The 17516-nt window shown below is 37.2% G+C and overlaps 1 protein-coding gene across 4 annotated transcripts in view; it reads left to right on the plus strand.

Annotated features, from left to right (window-relative positions):
- ZNF277 (zinc finger protein 277) overlaps positions 1–17516 on the plus strand; it is a 118620-nt gene that overhangs the window by 77204 nt on the left and 23900 nt on the right. For all 4 annotated transcript variants that reach the window (XR_011074710.1, XM_068549325.1, XM_068549322.1 and 1 more), the window contains exons 5-7: positions 10255–10346; positions 14600–14710; positions 17284–17416. Coding sequence is in view for 3 of the 4 variants with exons in the window: in XM_068549325.1 (XP_068405426.1) it covers positions 10255–10346; positions 14600–14710; positions 17284–17416 (336 nt within the window). In the remaining variant the exon portion in view is untranslated. The remainder of the gene's footprint in view (positions 1–10254; positions 10347–14599; positions 14711–17283; positions 17417–17516) is intronic.

Raw genomic sequence — 17516 nt, forward strand, 5'->3', positions numbered from 1 at the left:
GTTCTTATCTTATCTTAGTGAAGACGTTGCTTTCACTAAGTTTTGGGATATGCTTTGGCACGAGAGTCAGCTTTGGAGAATCAATGTGAGAAACAGTCCATCTTGTTTGGTCTATTTATTCTTGGTATATCGCCCATTATATCACGTAGTATACTTCTTTTCAATGACTTCTAGCTTCCCAGCGTTAGGCCAAACTTCACAAGACTATCCTCACTTCAGACATCAGCCACAAGTTGGGGGATCCCCAGGCCGCCTTCGCTTCTGGCCAGCTGGCTACAAATTCAGGGGGTTCCCACTAACCCCTGAGGTTCATTAATTTGCTGTAATGACTCACAAAATTCAGGAAAGCACTACATTTATGATTACAGTTTTATTGTAGAAATAGGTCCAAATCAGAACCAGCCAGAGAGATACATAGGGTGAGGTCTGGGAGAGCCCCAAACACAAAGCTTCCATTGTCCCCAGGGATGTACTGCCCTTCTGGCACATCAGTGTGTGTCATACACACAGTATTGGCAACCAGGAAAGCTTACCTGAGCTTTGGTGTCCAGAGTTTTTACTGAAACTTCATTAAGCTTGACTGATTGACTAATTGACTACATGGTTAAACTCAAACTCAAGTTCCCCTCCCCTTCCTGAAGTCAGACTGATATCCTGTGGCTCAAAGCCCTAACCCACTAATCATATGGTTGGTCTTTGTGGCATGGCAGTCCCCATTCTGAGTTATCTCATTAGCATAAACTATCAGGTGGAGTCAAAGGGCCCACCAGGAATAACAGAGACACTCCAGCCACTCAAGAAATTCTAAGGCTTTAGAGGTTATCTCCTAGGAACAGGGGAAAAAACCAGCCAAATTCTTTGTTACACAAACTCCTGTCCGTCTGCTTCCCTCATCTAAGAAAACTGATAGCCAAATTTGAGGCCCACCTATAAGTTTGGATGTGTGGGTTTGGGTGTGTATATAAGTGTACATGTATATTTCTTCTTTTTATTTTTTTATCTTCAATTTATGTGCCCATCCCACCCGAATTTTTCTCTCTTCCTTTACTCATTTTTATGCTATATTGTTTTGTAATCACCTGAAATACTTAAATGAAATCATTCCAAATACCTCAGAGATAATACATGGTTCTAGAAATAGAAAGCAGGAGGAATAAGGAGTTCTACTGCCCTTCTGTGGAGCCTTTGGTCCACTGCTCTACCTTTATTAGGGAGATTTGTTGTGTTCTTTATTGGAGGAGGGCAACTGGGCTCCTGGACTGAGAATTCCTGGCAGGTTCTGCCATGCTGCTGCCTTTGAGCTAGGTTGGGAGGGAACCTTCGGAGTGTGCGATTTTCTCTCATAGTCACTCATACAGCCATTTAGCCAGGAAACTATTGTGAATCTAATATGTCAGTATCAATAAAATGTTTTTGATATCTGTAATTAATAACATCAGCCTTAGTTTTACTTCCTTATGTTAATGCAAGCTGTTTCCATTGGATTTGTCATTTAAGCATCAGTTTTTTCTTTCCTGTGTACAAATACTTACCTAAATTGACATTTTCTAAATTGCTTTTTCCCAAATTGGATGATTTTTATAATTTCCAACCTAACTCACAAATTTCATTTTCTACCTATATGTCAGTCCCCTGTGACTACGTTGCATGCCATCTGCTGTGTCTGCTGTTTCATTAATGTTTCCTCTGCTTCGGCTTATGAATAAAGATAAAAGACTATGCACTGACCCCTTTGCTACCATTCTTGACACTTTAAACCAATTACATAAACATACAGCTTGTTATTATGACTCTTTGCCTAATACATCAGCTGTATTCTTACAGCTGTGGTTTTTATCCAAGCCTATTTTTTATCTGATTTCATCAGCTGCTTTGGGAAGTTCCAACGTATAACATCTGTGACGTTCTCTTCATCCCTCTATTCTATAAATCCATGAATAAAATCTAGTATATCTACCCAGCATGGGATTTTTTAGAAAAATAAAAGCACAAAAATGGTGGCTTGGATTTGCACATCTTTGTGATGCTTTCTATGGATTGTCTCCTAATATTATATTTTTCTGTTCATAAGTGACTTCAAACATATGCTATGATTAATCCTATCAGATACCAAGCTTAACAAAGGAAGAAAGGAAGGAAGGGCAGGAGGAAAGAAAAAAAAAATTTGTTCTTGGTTGCCCAAGTGTCTTCTACCCAGTTTCTTCCTCACTAATGCTTGATCAGCAGCAATCAACATGTGTGCTACAGAAGAAGGAGATACAGAATCATTAAAGCTGAGTGTTGTTTTGTCACATCATACCAAGTTAGCAGCAGTGGGAATAAGGGTGGAGGGACATAGTGGTGATGTGGCTCTCTTTTACCTAGATTCCTCCTGACTGTTCAAGGGGTCTGAGGAAGTAGAGACCATAGGAAACAGAGCACTTCCATTCAACGGTTATTGCTTACTCCTGTCGGTGAGGCATGGTAGGGACTACAAAGATGAACCTAGCAGTTCTGCCCCTTAGCAAGCTTTTTATCTGGTGGGGTACATTACGTAAAAGTAGTAAAATTAACAAGGTTTTCCTAGCAGTCATCCATATACTTTAGAAGACCATTATTGTGTTGGGAAAAGTTTCCCTTTGCCAGACATCAGAGCCTAAGTCCCAGGCTGGTTAGTTATTTTGTGGTTTATGATTTAGAGAGTGGGGAAATCGGATGGATGAAAAAAAAATTTTTTTTAAGAGGAAGGGGAGGGGGACAAAGATTTGGCGGCAGGGCACCCAACAACCAAATGAAATGTGTGAACCGAGGATGGTCTTGGTGGGAGTTGGGGAAGAGAAGAACATTAAAAGACATTCTTGGGACAGTTGAAGAAATTTAAATATTGCCTGGATGTTACTTACTATTTTGGAATTATTATTGATTTTCTTAGGTATAATGATAGTGGCACCATGGTTGTATATAGGAGAAAGTCCTTATTAGAAGAGGGATGCTGAAGTATTTGAGTGAAGTGTCATGAGGTCTGCAGCTCACTTTCTTACTTTCAAATGATTCAGCAAAACAAAAGATGTTTAGTGCTCAGTATATATGTGTGTATAGTGTGTGTGTGTGTGTGTGTGTGTGTGTGTGTCTGTGTGTGTCTGTGTTTGTGTGAAGAGAGAGAGGGAAGCTGTGGTGAAATGTGAACAATTATTGAATATATATATTGAGTATAAGAATGTTCATTGTACTAGTCTTTCAACTTTCCTGTTTGTGAAATTTTTTATAATAAAAAATGGTAAGAAAATAAGAGACACTGACAGAGTTACGTGACTTGAATAGCTTCCAGGTTTACTGACTCTTTTGGCATATCATGACATAACTGTCAGCAAAGCCAATTTCAACAAATAAATGAGAACTATCTTCTTAATTTACTGAATTGATTACAACAGGATGATGAAAGCTCTTATAGGATATAATAGTTGCAGAAATAAAATGATTTCTTTTTCATCTTCACATGATTTATTTTATGTATAAGTAAAATTTGATTAAAAGTATATCTATATATTTTGTGTTCCTATATTAAGAAATAAGAATAATTTCCTATTTATTTTATAATGTACAGACAGACATTTCATAGAGTAGGCTTTATTAGAGTAGATAAGAGGGAGAGCATGTTGCCATTATTTTATTTCTTAATATGTTTAAAGAATAAAACAAAAACAATAATGTTCTACTTCAATATACTTAGTTTCCTTAATTGTTGGATTTAATAATTATCATTCTAGTTCATTTCCTTATCTTGACTTGCATCTCCTGTTTCTCTCAAAAAGTCATCTTAGTGAGAAACATGAATTGATAGTTATGCTTTTAAGGTATATACTTACTAAAAGTATATATACTGTATTAAAATGAAAGCGATTAAGTGAAAAAAAGTAAAAACTTGTTCTCCAAATTCCTATCCCATAGCAATATAAAATTCTCTATGTAACTCTTTATATTTCTAAAAATTATCAGTTGTGAGTTTAAAAAAAAAACAGCTACTTTAGAACTTTTAAATTAATAACCAATAATAAATTCCATTTTTTAGGATAGTTTACATATACAGTAGGGTATTGTCTTTGTTTAAATAAATATCAACTTACTATTGCTGTGGAAAGCTCTCCATTTTATAGTCTATATGAAGTGCCAGTCCTATATGAGTAAGAGATAATCAAGTGTTTTATAAACTCCTCTCCTTTGAGAATTTCATTTTGATTTTCAGGAGAGCATTCAGATTTGTAGTGTGTATGTTGTTGCACTGGGGGTGTAAATTTAGTTATCATGTATTTTTAAGACTCTACTGTAATAAATTATGTACATGTGACATAAAGAAGCTCATGTTCTCTTAGTGGAGATGGTTGGGACATAGTTTTCTTGAAGACCAAGCAATATAGATGTCTATGGAACACTACATACTATGGTGGCAAAAGAAGATATTTCTAGCACAGAAGTGGTCAGGGTCAATCCACGTTATGATTTGTAGAATGTTTCAGAAGCAATTTAGACATCACCAGAACCTAAGTCCTAGAGAAGTGGCATGCTCAAGGCCACATTTAGAGCTAGTCAGTCACTAAAACAGGACAAGAATACACATCTCCTGAGTCCCCATCAGTTGTTGTTCCCACTCACCACAGAGATGTAGTGTTTGAACTGAGCTCTGAAGGATTAGGGAAGAGAACTCCAGTTGGCAAAGATGGATGAAAAAAAGAGAGAACAGTTACTCCAGACCGTTGAGTGGCCTGAGGAATCACAGTAAGTAATTGAGAACTGCTATTGAGAAGAGTAATACACAGATTATAGCAGATGTTCTTGTTTTTCCCTGTAACAGAGTTTATATGGGGAAGCAATGCAAGAGAAGGCTTTTAAAAACCTAGAGTAGAATCAGGTACAAAGCAATGTGAATGCCATTCTAAAGATTGTGGATTTTATTCAGTAGAAAACAGAGAGCTATTTCAGGTTACTTTAAGTACCAGTTCTAATTGTTTCACTTTCAGATAAAGTCATTACATATTTATATACTAGGTTTTTTTTTTTAAGGTCCATTTACAATCAGATTTTGACTTCCATCTCTCTGGACATGCTTCGGCTAAACATACTTTTTAAATGTGTGTGTACAGGGAAAGTCTTTCCTATAAATCTGTCCATCTGGTATCTGGTAACCTCAGTAGATCCAAATAGCACAGAAGATAGAAATCAGAGAAAAAGCATCCCTATGAGGTAAAAATAACTTCCACAAAGCCCGTACAAATACTGGGAGCTACTCTTTCTCAGATACCAAACAAATTTGACTTAATTTTATCCATAGAATTTGATTATCTATTTTTCTTTAGCTGGATTTTAGGAATTCCTATAATCTTGTTCTAGTTTAAGGAGAAAAGCAGGAGGTCTATGCAGAGGACAGCAAATGAAAAGGAGGTGTAGATGGCAGAGCCAATTGGTGGGTACAGAAGTAGACTCACTGACAGCGATGACCATAAAAGAGTGAGAAGGAAGGCCAACCAGGAGAGCACAACAGTTTAGAGTCATTTGTAGGGACAAAGAGATCCTGAAAGTAAATTGATACGCTACAGTACAATATAGTAGTAATTGTTCATAGCAAGGACCCTACATCATACAGAAAAGGTTAAATCATATCTCAAGTTTTGAAAGTAGGGGAAACATGAGGGGTGTCTTGGAAACCATTTTGTGTAAAACTATTAACCCTTTAAATACCAAATTAAAATTTCTACGATCAAGAAGATCTACTTAGCCAGTATACCTTTTTTTATAATTGTCAGAAATAAGGCACGATCGCATTTGTATATATTATATCTCCTGTTATTTTACCATGTTCTAAAGCCTCAAATGCTGAGAAGTAATCCATCTAAGATTGATCTAAATGAAGTTTTTGTGTGGATATTTTGTAAGAAAGATTTCTATGTTGCCCTACCTTTCCAGATATCTATCCCCTGGATTCTGAACTTGTTTGTTCACTAAATAGAAAGGTTATTGTTATATGCTATGTGTCTAGATAAGCTACAGTGGGTACGTTCTGAGAAAAAAAAAGCAAACGTGGTATCCAGATATGGCACCAAGTAGCTTCGTAGCTTTAAACAGGTCACCCTAACATCTCTTTATAGGGAGTTAGTCCGTAGTTTCATGAGATCCCTTTCAGTTCTCAAATTCTAAAATGCCAGTACTGAGCAGCATTGGTCAGAAGGAAATCTTACTGGAGAGGTTAGATGTGGTTAGTAGAAACAGAATATGTTAATGGAGAGACAGGAAAACAGCCAAGAAGGAATAGGTAGAGTATTCATGTTATTGCAACCACAAGAGTCAAATATGGCAAGAATACAAGTTGGAGCTGAACAGTTGCAGCAGAGAACCCAACCAAAGCTGAACTACCTGGTGGCCATGTCCATTTTTCCCAATTATAGAACTCTTTCTTACACTGATGTTATTAAAATGAGAAAAGTCTTATGCAAATGAAATAAACAGAAAGCAGAGGTGAAACAGCAAATGGTTTAATTAGCTCCCCTTGACGGAAGGTCTGGGAAAGAGTTTAAAAAGAGTTTGTGCAGTGAACAAAAGGCAGATCTTGAAAGAATGAACTTGGATAAAAACGAAAGGAGTTGTATGGAACCTGCCAGATTAGGGACGACACAGGTACTCTAGAGCCCTTGTCTCTCTTACTGTGGTTGTAGGTAGTGCAGATAAGCTAGCAGAGGATTCACAGTGCCACCTCATCACCATGTGAGACAAGCTCCAGAATGCAAACAAAAGAACAGCGTGGTTTTAGTTACTTGCCATTAAAAAGTGGCTTCTTGGGGACTTCCCTGGTGGCGCAGTGGTTAGAAATCTGCCTGCCAATGCAGGGGACACAGGTTCGAGCCCTGGTCCGGGAAGATCCCACATGCCACGGAGCAACTAAGCCTCTGAGCCACAACTACTGAACATGCGCTGTACGAGCCCACGTGCCACAACTACTGAAGCCTTCGCGCCTAGAGCCCGTGCTCCGTAACAAGAGAAGCCACCGCAATGAGAAGCCCACACACCACAACGAAGAGTAGCCCCCACTCACCGCAACTAGAGAAAGCCCGCGTGCAGCCAAAAATTAATTAATTAATTTTTTTAAAAAAGTGGCTTCTTGCTTTAGTGCCCTGTCTACTCCATGCTCCTTCTAATTCACCAAAATGTAAATTAGGCTCTCCTAAGAAGAATCCATTTATACACAACTTCAGGTGTCTACACTCAGGTTGTGCAATTCAGGGTCAACTGATAAAACTTAAATTTGGGCAAAGAAAACTGTAGATGGCTTAGTATCACTCTGGTTTAGACTCACAAATCTGTTATATTTGTGCTGAGTCAAAACCAAGGAAATATTAAGTTGAATAAGATTTTTCTTTAGCCAACTTTGGGTTATATCATCACCAGCCTGAGAAATATGAGATGATGATTTTTAATAAGCATTAACAGTTCTTGTAGGCTGAAAACAGGAGCAGGTAGAGAAAGTATTGCTCAGCCTTACTGTGGGATATTTATAGTGATCTTTATCAAGAGCTTTATCTATTGGGTTTTTGTTTTTGCTGCTACCAAAGTTGTAGATATAGGGCTCTGAAATGTGTTTTCTCTTTTTTAGTCGAACTATACATGTTTGTAAAAGTTCGGTTTTCCTTTCATTTGACTTTTACTGTCACTTTGAGTTTTTATGTAAGATTCACTTAAACTTAAAAAACAATAATTAAAATTGTCTGATACATCAACCTTACTCTCTTTATTTCTTTTGCTTTTATCTATCCACTTGCTGCCAGCATAAAGCCCTAAACTTCATGAAGTAAACAGTGTTCTTTTATATTTGCTGTGTGCCTGAAGTGTTAAGCAAGGTCTTTCCATTCTGTATGTCAGAGCTCCAACATATTCCAGTGCTGTAATTTCCAGAATCCCCATTAAGCTTCACAGCCCCTGGAAACTCCTCTGTGAAGTCTCACAGAGTCCTGCGCTATACATGTACAGCTCAGTATTTGGACAAAGGTTAAAAGAACCCCAGTCCAGGTTTCTTGAGCTCCTCCTCTGCAGCTCTCTTCTTTCTAGTACCTTGTCCCACAAATTCCTCTTGCTTTTGTATCCTGAATGCCAGTCTTTTTTTTCTCCACCAAGTGAGGTAGATACATAACCTTCATTTGGGTTTAACTTCCCTATGTTGCAATTTGGAAAACACTACCCAGCAGAAAACTGGCAATGTATTATTTTTTTTACTCATCGATCACAGCCATGTGCTATTATCCATTTTCTTTTTTTTTGGCGGGGGGCTGTGTTGGGTCTTCGTTGCTACGCGTGGGCTTTCTCTAGTTGCGGTGAACGGGGTCTACTCTTCATTGTGGTGTGCGTGCTTCTCACTGTGGTGGCTTCTCTTGTTGCGGAGCATGGACTCTAGGCACACAGGCTTCAGTAGTTGTGGCACGTAGGCTCAGTAGTTGTCACTTGCGGGCTCTGGAGCACAGGCTCAGTAGTTGTGGCACACGGGCTTAGCTGCTCCACGGCATGTGGGATCTTCCTGGACCAGGGCTCGAACCTTTGTCCCCTGCACTGCCAGGCGGATTCTTAACCACTGAGCCACCAGCGAAGTCCCTATTATAGATTTTCTGAAAAAAGATAAGGTATATGAAGCAATTTGTTTTACAGTAGTTTACAAGGGGAGGAGAAGTGTGATATCCATTTTTTCATCATGGCTGAAACCAGAAGTTGATTGAATTGATTTTTATCCTGGCAGCTTCTTAATTTTTTTCTTCAGTGGATTAATATTTCTAAATGTTTGGTGATACATTTCCAGAAATGCCACATGGAATTTATTAAGCTTCTAGATACAAGCTCATTTTTTATGCTGTCCTACAAATATTTACAGAATCAGCAATAAACTTTATGAAGTTCGTATTTTGAGCTTCATGTTATAAGAATAGCTGGAGAGTCGTGTGCAGGTGTAAAATAAGAACAGCATAAAGACTTTCTTTTAATTTCAAAGAGTTTTCATATCCGTTCAGAAGATAAAAGCAAGCAAAAGAGATGATGGTAAAGCAAGTTACCAGTTATTGGGGAATTGACATCAGGTGAGCTCATTAGTTACCAAGGAAACCAGTAGAGGGGCACACCCCTCAGCGCCCCTTTGATGAGAACAGTCACTAGCTGGGGCCTGGGGCAAGTACACAGGAAGGTCAGTCATGTGCGTAGGGTATAGGTGAAGCAGGCACTGGTTGGGCAGGGGATGTACAGAGAGCAAGAGAACAGCCATCTTGAGTGGCTTGACCAAACACATGCACAATTTGAATTCTTTACATAAATTTCTGAGCTAATCCTATAAACAATGCTATGAGGTAATATTTTCATTTTCATCTTAAAATTGAGAAAACTGAGTATTAAAGACGTTAAATAAAATATTGAGTACAAGTGAGAGTCAGATTCAAATCTAGTTCTGTTTGATGTTTCAGAGTCTGAGCTCTTAACTATTGTATTGTAGTCCAGAAATGACTACATGGCAGAAATGGGACTCAAGTTGGACCTTAAAGAACAGTTAATACTTGTAAGAGTGAAAAAGCAAAGAGAAATAAAATTACCTCATGGAAAAACAATGTGTAGAACCACCCTGATTAGAATAGGGTGTTACCAATGTATATTTTAAGTTATTTGAGTTGGAGAGTAACAGGATAATTGTACATGAAAATAATTTTAAGTTTTTCTAGCAACAAAAGAGAGGATGGATGTGATAGAAAAAAAGGATTGAAATAAGGCGGACCCTCTAAGAGACTTACTTATAGTAATCTCATAATGACTGATTAAAGACTGGATTCAGGGTGATGGCATTGGGAATGGTGGAGAGAAGTAATATGAAAGACAGTCCAAGTGAAAAATTGATCAGAACTTGATTACAACCTAAACTGAGAATTACAGAAAGGAGCACATTTTTGCTTTTGGAAGAGAGTGAGGTTGGGAGATGATTAATAAAGACAGGAGGAAGGACAGGGTAGTGAAGGATGGTGAGACCCTATTGACTTCAAGTTTCCTACATAGCTATCCTAATGGTATGTTGTCTGGCATTTAACAGTATAGACTTGGAGTTTGGGTACAAGGACAGGAATGGAGAAATTCAAAATATCATCAGTGTTCACATACTTCCTTTATGCTTCTACCCCAATTTCCTTCCATCCAGACTATGACATTTTTCATTAGCTAACTATGGATTTATTAAAGATAATATCATATATCTGTATTTCTACTTTACAGAAAGAAATTCTGGAACAACAGCAACAGGAACGAAATGATAACAATTTTCAAGGCAGTTGTATGTTTTGCAATGAGGAATTCCTCGGAAACAGGTAGCGATCATGTATGTCTTTAAATTTTACTGTTTTTCATCTGAAGACTTACCAGAACATCCACAATGGCTGTATAGACTAAGTTCTATGGATTGGCTCAGAACCCTTTCATATATCCACAGTAATTTTTTTTTTAATCCACCAGACATCAAAGATGGAATGTAGTTGCTCTAAGTAGAGTAGGGGGATAAATTTTTTAAATGCCAGAAATAGAATTTTGTTTTATGTCGTAGGGCTTTTTAAATTGTCGGACAGGCAAGACCGCATGCAGCAAACTACAACAGACGTGCCCTTCTGTATTAACCTGTTAACTCTAAACCTTTGGCTGGGACTTCCCTGGCAGTCCAGTGGTTAAGGCTCTGTGCTTCTACTGCAGGGGCCACAGGTTTGATCCCTGGTTGGGAATCTAAGATCCCAAATGCTGAGCCGAGTGGACAAAAAAAAAAAAATCCTTTAGCAGTTTTTGGTGTTTCACTTTTGAACATTAAAAATGATAAAGATCTAAGGGGGAAAAAAATGGGGAATTGGTAATTCTGTCACCAACCCCAGCTGGCCCAAAACCAACTGGTGTACTGTAATTCAGTTCTAATGCTAACCACCCAGAGTTAGCATCAGACTCTACAGGTTTAAGGGCATCATCCCCAACAAGCCTGCCCACACTTTAGACACCAGCCACAAGTTCAGGGGTTCCCCAGGACACCTGCACTTTTGACCAACTGGCTACAAACTCATGGCTTCCCACCAATAATTTGCATAGGTTCATTAATTCACTAGAGTGGCTCACAAAACTCAGGAAAGTGTTTATCATAAAGGATACAGATCAGGAACAGTTAAATGAAGAGACACAGAGCAGGGTCTGGATGGGTCTTGAACACAGAGCTTCTATGCCTTCTCCTCAAAGAATCAGGATATATCATCCTCCTGGCACATCAGTGTATTTACCAACCAAGAATCTTCACTGAGTTTTGGTATCCAGAATTTTTACATGCTTCATTATGTAAGCGTGATTGATTTAATTATTGAACTTAATCTCCTGCCCCTCTCTCCTTTCTGGAGGTCAGGGTGGCTCTAAGTCCCAACCCTTTGATCACATTGTCGTCTTTCTGGTAACCAATCCCCATCCTGAAGCTTTCTAGAGGCCTACCACAAGTCACTTTATTAGCAAAGGTAATCTTATCATAGAGAAATTCCAAGGATTTTTGAAGCTCAGTGCCTGGAACCAGGGACAAAGACCAGACAAATTTCTTTTTATACAGCAGTAATATTTACAAATGTACATTCACTTAAATATAAATCATGAAGTTGTAACCTCTAGGAAATGGGAATGGTTTCAGTGACAGCATACAATGGACAATCAGAAAAATATCATTCTTCCACCCACTTGAAAGAAAGCAGTCTTTAGTTTCTAAAAAAAAAAAAGAAAAGCCTAGCACAAACTGACATCATCGTCTGAAAAACATTGAAGAGGAGAGGGTAGCTATTTGTTTGAATTTAGAAAAGGGTTTGGATGAAGCATCAGTGTTGAAAAACACCAGTGATGAAGATTTGATTCTCACATAGATCAGTTAGCATAGAGACAAATCTGTGCCAAGGTCACTAATTATGCTTCTAACCCTGTCAGTTTCAAAGGGCTTTATGGGGATGGCAGTGAGGACCACCTCACTATCAAAAAGTTTACCAAGCATTGCTACTTCTTTTTAGCATGTTATTTCTGATTTTATGTTAAAACTATTATTAACCTAGTGAGGAGACGTGTGATTATTATTAGGAATCTCTAGTATTAAAAAGCTATAAATATTTTTGTTTTCTACAGCTTAAGTTTTTATGATAAATGTAGGTACTGATGTGATTTGAAATATATGTCCATATGATATGAAATTCTGATAATATTGGTATTTCAATTTACTGAATCTTGGTGCTCCTATAATTCCTAATATAATCCTCCTGTTCTTTTCTACCTGTATCTGTATTCTCTTTTGAGTGGGGTGACGTGGGAATTAAGTGAACTCCTCAGTAGTTTTGATTGACTATGTCATTGTTCTCTAATAAATGAAATTTTTAAGAAATTAACCAATGACAAAGATAAGCAGCATCTCATTTTTATAAAATGTCCCCTTTCCTTCTGCAGTTCTTGTTTATGAAAAGGTCAGTTTATAATAAAACATTAAAGATAGAGCCTGATTCCAGCTATGTACTTTATTAGCAATGTTTTGGGGTTATATTTGTGTCCTCCCAGCCTAGGGACATAAAAAGAATAGAAAGACAAAGGATATGGGTTAATGATAAGGATAGAAGATTAAGTACTTTCTTGCTATCCTACATCTATTTCCCCTCTCCTATACGCTTTTGACTCTGGAATGTATGAAGCTGTTTCTTTCAACCTTAATCTAAAATGTGTCTCCTGTAAACAGCATATAGTTGGATCATGTTTTTTAATCCATTCTGCTAATCTCTGCTTTTTGGTTGGAGTGTCTAATTTATGTTTAATGTAATTACTGATGAGATGGGATTTACTTAGACCATTTTGCTGTTTGTTTTCCTTATGTTTTAAGTTTTTTTTTTTTTATTTCTCCCCTCCATTACTGCATTCTTTTTTGTTAAATAGATATTTTCTAGTGTACCATTTTTATTCCCTTGTTTCTTTTACTATATTTTTTGAGTTATTTTCTTAGTGGCCCATTCACTATCCACTACAGTTCACTGGAGATTACAATTAACATTTTATTTATTTATTTTTTATTTTTTTATAAATTTATTTTTGGCTGCACTGGGCCTTCGTTGCTGCACATGGGCTTTCTCTAGTTGCAGCGAGCGGGGGCTACTCTTCATTGTGGTGCGCAGGCCTCTTATTGCGGTGACCTCTCTTGTTGCGGAGCACGGGCTCTAGGCGTGCAGGCCTCAGTAGCTGTGGCACAAGGGCTCAGTAGTTGTGGCTCGCAAGCTCTAGAGCACAGGCCCAGCAGTTGTGGCGCACGGGCTTAGCTGCTCCACGGCATGTGGGATTCTCCCGGACCACGGCCCAAACGCACGTCCCCTGCATTGGCAGGCGGACTCCCAACCACTGTGCCACCAGGGAAGCCCCTAACATTTTAACTTAAAACAATTGAGTTCAGATTAATACCAATGTAATTTCAACAGTATACAAAAACTTTGCTCCAGCGTAGCTAGCTCCTTCCTCACTCCTTTGTGCTATTGTCATACAAACTACATCTTTGTACATTATAAGCTCATTAACATGTCTTTAAAATTGTTACTTCATGCAGTTATTTTTACATCAGATATGGGAAGAAAAGATTTGTAAACAATAATTCATTTAATACTGCCTTTTATATTTGACTGTGTAATTACTTTTACTGGAGATTTTTACTTCTTTATGTGTATTTGAGTTACTATCTAGCATCCTTTCATTTTAGCCCAAAGGACTTCTTTTAGTTTCTTGTTGGGCAGGTCTGTTAGCAGTGAATTTTCTCAGGTTTTGTTATCTGGGACCTGTCTTGATTTCATCTTCATTTTTTTTCTTGGTATGGGTCTCTCTGATTTATTATACTTGAAGTTTATTGGGCTTCTTCTGTTTGGAGTAATGCTTTCCATCTAATTTGGGAAGTTTTTGGCCATTATTTCTTCAAATATTCATTCTTCCCCTATCTTTCTTTGCCTTTTGGGAATCCTATTATACAGATGGTGGTAGATGGGATGGTGTCTGAGGCTCAATTTATTTTTCTTCATTCTTTTTTCTTCTATTCCACAGACTAGAAAATCTAAATTGATCTTCAAGTTCATTGATTCTTTGTTCTGCCAGTTCAATTTTTCTTTTGAGCCCTTCTAGTGAATTTTTCATTTCAGTTACTGTACATTTCATCTCCAGATTTGTTTTTTTTTAATTTCTGTCTTTTTATTAGTATCCTCTTTTTTATAAGATATTATTCTCATACCTTTTTTTGATTCTTTAGACATGGTTTTCCTTAATTCTTTACACATATTCTTATTGTCTGATTTAAAGTCTTTGTCTGACAAGTCCAACATTTGGGCTTCCTCAGCAACAGTTTCTGTTGACTTTCTTTTCATATGATAGTGTTTATATGCATACTTACTTTATAACATGTCACTCTTTCATAGCCCAAACGTGTGTTTCAGTGTTTAACCTTTGCTTGTACTTCTAATTAGTGTTGTTATCATTATACAAACACTACTCATGACCTGATTTGTTCCTGGATAAGTTATAAATAATGCAGATTGCTCAAATTTCTTCCTAGATCTGTACTTTTGAACCACATGGCCAGAGAACACACTTTCAACATTGGGTTGCCAGACAACATTGTAAACTGCAATGAATTTCTGTGTACATTACAGAAAAAGCTTGACAAGTAAGTACTTTTTTATGAAACATGACTTGAAGCTGTCTTAATCTTGGATTCTGTTGTGAATTTTTAAAAATTAATTTAATAGTCAGAAGTAACTCAAGAAATGGAATTTTCTCATTTCTCGTGTTGGAGGAGTTCACATTTTGTATGACAATCCTTATTTTTTGTAGATCATATTGCCTTTTAGTAGTTTTAAGATATAAATGTCATATATACCAAACAATGTGTATGCCATCATAAGGTATGTTATTATATAGGGTATGAAAAATACACTTAACCAGCCTAAGAAAGAGAATGTTATTATTTCCTTTGAATCTCCCTGTGTGCCCTTCCTCATTAGTATCTCCCCCAGAAACCACTATTCTTCATTTCAGATTCATCATTTCTTTACTTTTCTCTATAATTTCTCTACACATTTAGTAAAGTAAATATATTGTCACATTGCTAGATGTTATTCAGTTTTATGTGAAACATAACATACTGATTGCATTCTTTTACCTTTTAGTATTTATTCACATTTATATATCATAACACGCCACTTTTCTCAAGGTCATATTCTGGCAACCTTGAGTATCTAGAGTTTAGCTTGTAGAAATAGGGAAGGAAATTCTCTACATCACCAAAATGGCTTTCAAAAATCTATCCACTTTTCTTTCTAGGAAAGGGCCCAAGATTTTACTCTCAAAACCTAGTTTTCTTCATTTAATATAATCCTAATGAATGTGGTATCTCAGACCACAACATTTGGAGCAATAACATTGAGAAAGAAATACCCATTATAAAAAGTTCTGAATTCAAATTCTGGTATCAACAGTACATTAAAACAAGTCTCTTCACTCTTTTATTGAATGACCCTTCATTTATAAAATAATACCAGGTGTGCTTTCTAGCAAGATTAGCAGTAATGATATCCCTAATCACCTTATTGCCCATAAACTGTTTACTAGAAAAGAATATAGTTACTTCTGTGGCATAAGAAATAATTGAAAGGGTGTTTAGTAAAGATGAAAAAGAATTCAGAATAAAAACAACTGATTTCAGTCATTTTGTTGTCGAACCCAAGTTCATGTGCCCAGCACACAGTGAGGCCAAACAAACCAAAACATCAGAGTTTAGAGCAGAGAAAGGTTTATTGCAAGGGCCATACAAGGAAAACAGGTGGTTCATGCTCAAAGGACCGGAACTCCCTGATGGGTTTCAGGGAAGCATTTTTAAAGACAAGGTGAGGGAGGGGAGTCGCAGGTTCTTTGATCAGCTTGTGCACAGTTCTCTGACTGGTTGATGGTAAGGTAACAGGGCAGTGTTACAAGGGTTAACTTTATCAGTCCTCATGCTCCAGTAGGTCTGGGACCTATGTGCTCATGGTCATCAGGTAGTTAATTTCTTCCTTTTGGTGGTGGTTTTAGCATCGACATGAGACACTATTATCTAGGTACTTCAGGAAGGAACTAAAGATTCCGTGGCTGCCATGTGGCTGATTTACTATTCAAATTCTTACAAGTTCTCTTGGCCCAACTGCTATTTTTGTCATTACACGTTCACATCCTTTTGATCATTAATTCTTAGGCTTTTGTGACTCAGGGGAGGCTTGTTTTCTACAAACAAGAGGTAGGCAGAGGACAGGGTGGGAGGAGTGTGTCCTGGGAAGGCCCCATAGGGTCCTGCTCAGTTGCAATTTCAGTGTTTTCATGTATACTTATTCTGTGTTACTCCAGAAAGTAGAACTCTAATGACTGTTGGGTAATCCAGACAGTATCAACTGTCAAGCTTAGTATGAGAAAGACATTTTGTTAGTAACCTGTTCAAAACTGGTCATTACTGCCTCATTAGGTAATGAATTCCCAGTCAGTGGAAATATTCTAGCAGAAGGTACGTGTGAATGATAAGATAGTAAAAATAGCACTTACTGTATGTTATGAATGTGCTAGGTATTTTATTCGTATATATATCAATAAATTAAACATGTATACATATATTTATATTTAGTGTGAATTATTCTAATGATTATGAATTTATGTGCACATATATGTATACATTATTGTAAAAGTTCTCTAAAATGTAGGTATTATCATCAGGTTAGAGAGCAGAAAATGAGTGGTAACAGAGGGGTCAAGTAACTTGACCAAGTCCCACAGCTGGAGCTGGGAATCAGACCCTGCAAATTAGGTCACAGGATATACCAAACCATGGACTAATTGTTATACTCAGTGGAGGCAACCAATGCTAGTTATCATATATTTATTTGAAGAACATACCTACATTTTCATTTTTAGAATAGGTAATTCGATTAGTAAAGCAACAAAATCATTTTTGGATAATTGCTATCTATATCACAGTTTTAACTAAATAGCCAAGTTGGCCAAGTTAGCTGACCACAAAATAAACCACAACGTGCATCCTCTAAAGCCAAATGAATAAAATGAGAGGGATTCCAGAAGGATATCATATCCCATTTGAAGATTCTGTGAGACCTAAAATGAATAAATTATAAGACCCAATAATAATAGTAATACAGGGCGATTGCAACAACTATTCGAGAGACTTATTTAATCTCAGCATTTGTGTCTTTCTTGTAGCTTGCAGTGCTTGTACTGTGAGAAGACCTTCAGGGACAAAAATACACTTAAAGATCACATGAGGAAAAAACAGCATCGTAGGATCAATCCTAAGAACAGAGAATATGACCGATTTTATGTCATCAATTATTTGGTAAGGCTTTCTTTTCTCTTCATAATTTACAATTTGATTGCATATCTACAAACATCAAAATGTAACTGAGGGATTCTTGCAAGCAATGATTATCTTTAAA

Source organism: Eschrichtius robustus, chromosome 8 (genome assembly GCF_028021215.1).
Source record: "Eschrichtius robustus isolate mEscRob2 chromosome 8, mEscRob2.pri, whole genome shotgun sequence".
Taxonomy (NCBI): domain Eukaryota; kingdom Metazoa; phylum Chordata; class Mammalia; order Artiodactyla; family Eschrichtiidae; genus Eschrichtius; species Eschrichtius robustus.